This window comes from Astatotilapia calliptera, chromosome 3 (assembly GCF_964374335.1).
Source record: "Astatotilapia calliptera chromosome 3, fAstCal68.1, whole genome shotgun sequence".
Lineage (NCBI taxonomy): Eukaryota > Metazoa > Chordata > Actinopteri > Cichliformes > Cichlidae > Astatotilapia > Astatotilapia calliptera.
The window spans coordinates 57,577,497-57,582,979 of record NC_137424.1 but is presented as its reverse complement, the minus strand read 5'-3'; the positions used below and the strand labels follow the sequence as shown (position 1 = coordinate 57,582,979).

General features: G+C 39.0%; 1 protein-coding gene across 1 annotated transcript; it reads left to right on the top strand.

The window, feature by feature from the left end:
* Positions 1 to 502: 502 nt before the first annotated feature.
* Positions 503 to 5,483, top strand: LOC145425545 (uncharacterized). The gene is made up of 3 exons (XM_080298668.1): positions 503 to 813; positions 2,534 to 2,767; positions 4,758 to 5,483. Exons 1-3 carry the CDS (start codon positions 642 to 644, stop codon positions 5,069 to 5,071), a joined length of 720 nt encoding a protein of 239 aa, XP_080154794.1. The 5' UTR covers positions 503 to 641; the 3' UTR covers positions 5,072 to 5,483.

Here is a 5,483-nt window from a genome sequence, read left to right as displayed (position 1 = left end):
CAAATATGTAAATGAGTAATATCCAAGCAAATAAATAAATAAATAAAATAAGACTCTTTGTTAATTCAGGATTCATTTTTGACATATTGAATCCTGATAGTTTCTCAGCAGCTTCGTCATAATGTGTTTTTGTTATCATACAAATTGGACAAATTCAAAATATCCATAAAACCAAAATAATCTGCTGTAGTTTTTGATGCTGTACCAACACGTGTGCTCATACTGTTGATGATTTAGCCTTCAGTTTAGAAGCATTAATAACAGCTGACTGTAGGAATATAATTATTTATGTTACTGCCTCTTTTGCTCTTCCTTATTTAATGATATACAGCAGGAGAATGCATGGAGGACCTGTGATAAATACTGTATCAATAACAAGCATGAACCTGTTTACGCTTTCTCTTTGGAATATGAATGAAGTTATGAACGAGGGAGAAAAAACGTCACGTGACTGCAGGCCAACAAATCACAGCAGAGCAACAAAGTAAAAGGAGGCGTGTCCATGCGAGAATAGTCACGTGCACAGATATGGCTGCTGAACTCCGGGGAGAGAGAAACTTAAGTATCGATCCCATCACGTCAGTGTAGATCAGTCTGTATAGATGCTTGTATCGATCCGCTCAGCCTGAGTTGAAGCAGCGATGAGTTCAGCTCAGTATCTGAGAGAGTTCATCAAGGAGAGACTAACTGCTGTTTGTGAAGAAATCTTCTCAGAGGTTCAAAAAACCATCGTCCAGTATGAGGAGGAGATCAACCGTCAGCACAGACTGCTGGATATCAGCCGGAAACCCGACAGAAACTCACACATCATAGGTATGGACATGTTTTTAACTCTGTGCTGTTCAAGCTCAGATTCTTCAGCGTGACTGATTTTACTAGAAGAAGTTAAAGTGGGTATTTATCAGTGCTGTGGGTCAGTGTCCAGTGATGGTCCATGGTCACTGCTAGGTTAGCTCCTGGTAGCAGCAGAGTAAGCCAATGTAGACAGCAGCATCTCTGAGCAGACCAGGGACGGATCTAAAGAAATTTTCTTCGGGTGGCAAAATCAAAGCCTTTTCTTTTCAAACACATATGCAGGTGGTACAATGATTAAAATGCAGTAAGTATACACTTTTTTCATATAAATATAGTCTATAACTTAATCATTGTCTGTAGCCTACATACTTAAAAACTTTAGTTACATAAAAAATGTGAGTTTTGATTCTATGTACTGTATAGTCTGTATAATAAATAAATATGTAGCCCAATAAGTATAAAATCCAGAAAGCTACACAACATAGGGCGGTTCATTTACACACACAAGTCTAACTTAAGTTTCACACTGTTTTCGTTAGAAAAAATTCAAATTGTTACATGTTAAATTTACACAAAATGTCATAAATCTGCACTGTCATGAACAAAAATGTAAACCTAATTTTTCATGATTTGTTGGGTTAACCCTCTGAGGTCCAAAATATAACCGGACATTTTTGACACCTTTTGATTTTACATTTGTATTTCACCCTCAGACTGTTTCATTTTATTTTTTTCCCCTTTGCCTTGTTTGGTATCATTCTTTTCAGCTCAACCTCGCATATCTGAATTTAATTGTTTTTTCATTGACATCATTCATTGATCTGAAATCACACAAAAAACAAAATCCCACCAGTATTATTTTACTGTTAAAAAAAACAACACAGACATGTTGAGTAAATTATTTTTATAACTTGAAATGCAAATATAAATTGTACATTTTGAACACTTATGCACACATTTTGTAAACATGTCTGAATCTAAACTAGTTTATCTTTCCATAAAACCAGATTATAATAAATACTTAAACAAAGTGCTCTAATGTTTATTCTGCACTAAAATTTGGAGAAGCTTAAAGAAAAAAATGTTTTTTTAAAGAATACTCATTTTGTTGCATTTATTTATTTTTTAAACTTTATTTTCTCCAACAGGATTCCACAGTTCATCAGGTGTCAGTGTTTTAGGTCCTATTGATATTGTTAGACAGACCATCTAACATGATAGACCTTATCACATGACCTGGTGATGAAGCTCTACAGTGAACATGAAAAATATAACGCCAAAGTGCAACATTGTTTCTGCAAAAATGACAAGATGCTAAAAGAATGTTAACAGAAAACTATTAATTTTATACATTTACAAATGAATATATCTCACTGCTCAGTGGTGCCTTTATTTTTAATGACAGTTGCACATTTGAACTCTTACACTTTAAACTATTTCAAAACTGGAAAACATTCATGCGTTTTTTGCATCATCACCTGTGAATTCCACCTCATTGCCTGAGAGTGCCTCTATGACCCGCCTCAGCTGATGAAAACATCCTGCATTCATATACTTAATTTAACATGATCAATACCACACTGTGGCGCCGGTCAGGCTACAATCTGAGCTCACTGTCTCTCCAATTGATCACGATTTATTCAGGCTTTGATTCATGCTTTTATAAAATAGTGTTGCGTGTGTTCTTGTATCATCACATTAGTTACCTTGTTCTGTTTTTTTTTCTTTGTTCCTCAAGACCTCCCACAAAATCATGACTGTGAGGAAGAGGAGGGGAGGAACTCCAGTCTGGTCCAGGAGGACCCAGAGCCTCCACAGATTAAAGAGGAACAGGAGGAGCTCTGCAGCAGTCAGGAGGGAGAGCAGCTTGGACTGAAGCAGGAGGCTGAAGGCATTATCGTCTGGACTGGGGAAGAGCAGCTGAGAGAGATGGAGACCATCTGGAAACCTGTGATAAAGTTACACAAAATAGGTATGTAAGACTCTGATGTCCTAATAAAAATGAAGGTCACCCATGTAGGTGATGAGTAAAAATAACATTGTAAAAAAAAAGAAAGATAAATGGCCTGCATTTGTATAGCGCTTTACTCAGTCCCTAAGGACCCGAAAGCGCTTTACACTACATTCAGTCATCCACCCATTCACACACACATTCACACACTGGTGATGGCAAGCTACATTGTAGCCACAGCTGCCCTGGGGCGCACTGACAGAGGCGAGGCTGCCGGACACTGGCGCCACTGGGCCCTCTGACCACCACCAGTAACATTGTAATAACATTGTAAAAATAACAGTGTTACTAAAAATAACATTGAGCAGAGTGCGACCAACTGTTCGGGTAACAAAAAAAAAAACTCTGTAACTCTCCGTGTGGTCAACAACAGACACACATTATGCCCGTGTCGTGGACTAAACCAATCAGAGATAGTCAGGGGCGGGACCTCTCTGATTGGCCGTGGTCCAATTGAAAGTGCAGTTGGAAGAGGGAGGTCAGTAGCTAGAATAAAGCGATATCAATTCATTAAATCCTAAATCGACTTTTAAATATAACTGTGTTTTACCAGAAACGCCAGATTCTCAGATTAAAGCTCACAAAACCATTTCAACAACAACCAAACAGCAAATAAGAGCAGGTACACGGATTCCACACAAAGACGTAAACACAGAACGGACCGACGCATTAGAATCAACTTTGTCTTTATCGGCTTTCTCACCCGACGGCCCATAGACGGACACGCTGTCGGAGCTCTGTGTTCACGTCTTTTTGCGCTGATTCTGAGCTTCAGGTTTTGTCTCTCTCCAACTAAAATTCACAGAGCCAGCAGCAAAAGAAGCAGCAAACTGCGCTTCACATTTGGTCAATGTCGTCATGAATTCCCTTTGAGTTTTGCTGTTTTGCTTCCACCACGATAAAAATCACACTTCATGCACAGCTAGCTCTCTCTCTCTCTCTCTGTACTTCAAGAACAGTTTCCCGTCTCAAATCTGTTTTCTGCACTATTCATTCGCTTATTACCCACCAGTCTACCGTTGATTACAGCGCTGTCGGCCGCTGTCTTTTTCTTTTTTTTTATTTACTTAAATGACCTCGGAAAAGAAAGCCTAATTTCTGCTGTTTAATACTGAAGAAAAACTTTTTAAAATTATGCAAAATTACAGAATATTTTTAAGGTTATCTGCTATAAAAAGCCAGGCCAGAAAAATCTCCTTCATGTTTTTCTGTGTTTTATTCTCAGTTACTTTGACACAAAGGCATCTGCTGTGATGTTCACAATTCTGATGAAGTCTCACATGTATCAGTACTGATAAATGATCAGAATTATAATATTTCTGACTGTCTGAGACTAAATTGAATCAAATCAGGACTTTGAGAACCTGAATCGAATGGATTATAGAAATCAGTGATGATACGCAGCCCTAGTGAGCAGCCTTGGCCTAACAGAAGGGGATGTAGCTGTGGGTAATAAGAAAAGATGAAAAGAACTATTGATAACTTTTTTGTTAAGTTAAGGCCTGATCCATCTGAAGTTCATAGCCAGCTCTGACATGGTGCCATCTGTCTTTGAACACTGAAAAAGCACAGTGTATCCAGAAAACACATTATATGCTGCAATAAATGCACTGCCCAAGTGTCCACTCTCCCCACTGCCTTTCAGCAGCAGACAGCAACAAACAGGTCGTCAGAGGAGGCCAAGATGATGATTAAGTTTAACATTTTCTACAATATTGACAAAGCACTTTAAGCATAAGATTGTTAGTTAATAGTTTAGAAATGAATATTGTCTGTATGGACTGCAACTCCCCCCCCAAAAAAAGTGCACATGTAAAACTGCGGTGTTAAGTGATGCGGTTGAAACATTTTAGTCCGCCTAACTTTTGTGCCGGTGCAACGATGGCAAAAAGTTAGTCTAGAGCCCTGTCAGTAAATGTATTTTTATCATTTTGTTCATTTGTGCTTTCAGACCTCCAACAGCAGGATCTCTCTGAAAAGGACGGTGTTCTCACAGACCAGCAGGTCTGTAACCAGGAGAGGAACTCCAGTCTGGACCAGGAGGACCCAGAGCCTCCACAAATTAAAGAGGAACAGGAGGAACTGTGCAGCAGTCAGGAGGGAGAGCAGCTTGGACTGAAGCAGGAGGCTGATACTTTCATGGTGACTCGATCTTATGAGGAAAGTGACCACAGTGAGCAGCTTCTTTCTCTCCTGAAGGAGAGAACCGAGATCATGAAGAAAATGGGCACGTGGAGTCAGGATCTACTAGAAATACAGAGCTGAAGAAGAGACATCACAGAAAGAGAGGTCATAGACGGAGACTAGACAACACTGCTGTGTCAGAGAGTCAAAGTAAACCTGTCTCAAGGAAAAAGTCTCTAGAATGTGACATCTGTGGAAAAACCTTTCGGCATAAATTTGTGCTGACTATATATCTGAGAGTTCACACAGGCGAGAAACCGTACACTTGTAACACCTGTGGAAAAAGATTTTCTCACTCATCAGCATTAAAAAGACACAAGAGAATTCACACTGGTGAGAAGCCATATTCCTGTAGCACCTGTGGAAAAAAATTTATTCAGAAATCAATTTTGGACTGTCATGAAAGAAGTCACACAGGTGAGAAACCATATCCTTGTAGCACGTGTGGAAAAAGATTTTCTGATTTATCAGCAATTAAAAAACACAGGAGAAT

What these genes read in the sequence shown, in the direction of transcription:
- LOC145425545 (XM_080298668.1), top strand. Translation starts at nt 642, where the DNA reads ATGAGTTCAGCTCAGTATCTGAGAGAGTTCATCAAGGAGAGACTAACT. An exon ending in CAGAAACTCACACATCATAG is followed by an intron (nt 814 to 2,533) that starts GTATGGACATGT and finishes TTGTTCCTCAAG; the next exon opens with ACCTCCCACAAAATCATGAC. An exon ending in GATAAAGTTACACAAAATAG is followed by an intron (nt 2,768 to 4,757) that starts GTATGTAAGACT and finishes TTGTGCTTTCAG; the next exon opens with ACCTCCAACAGCAGGATCTC.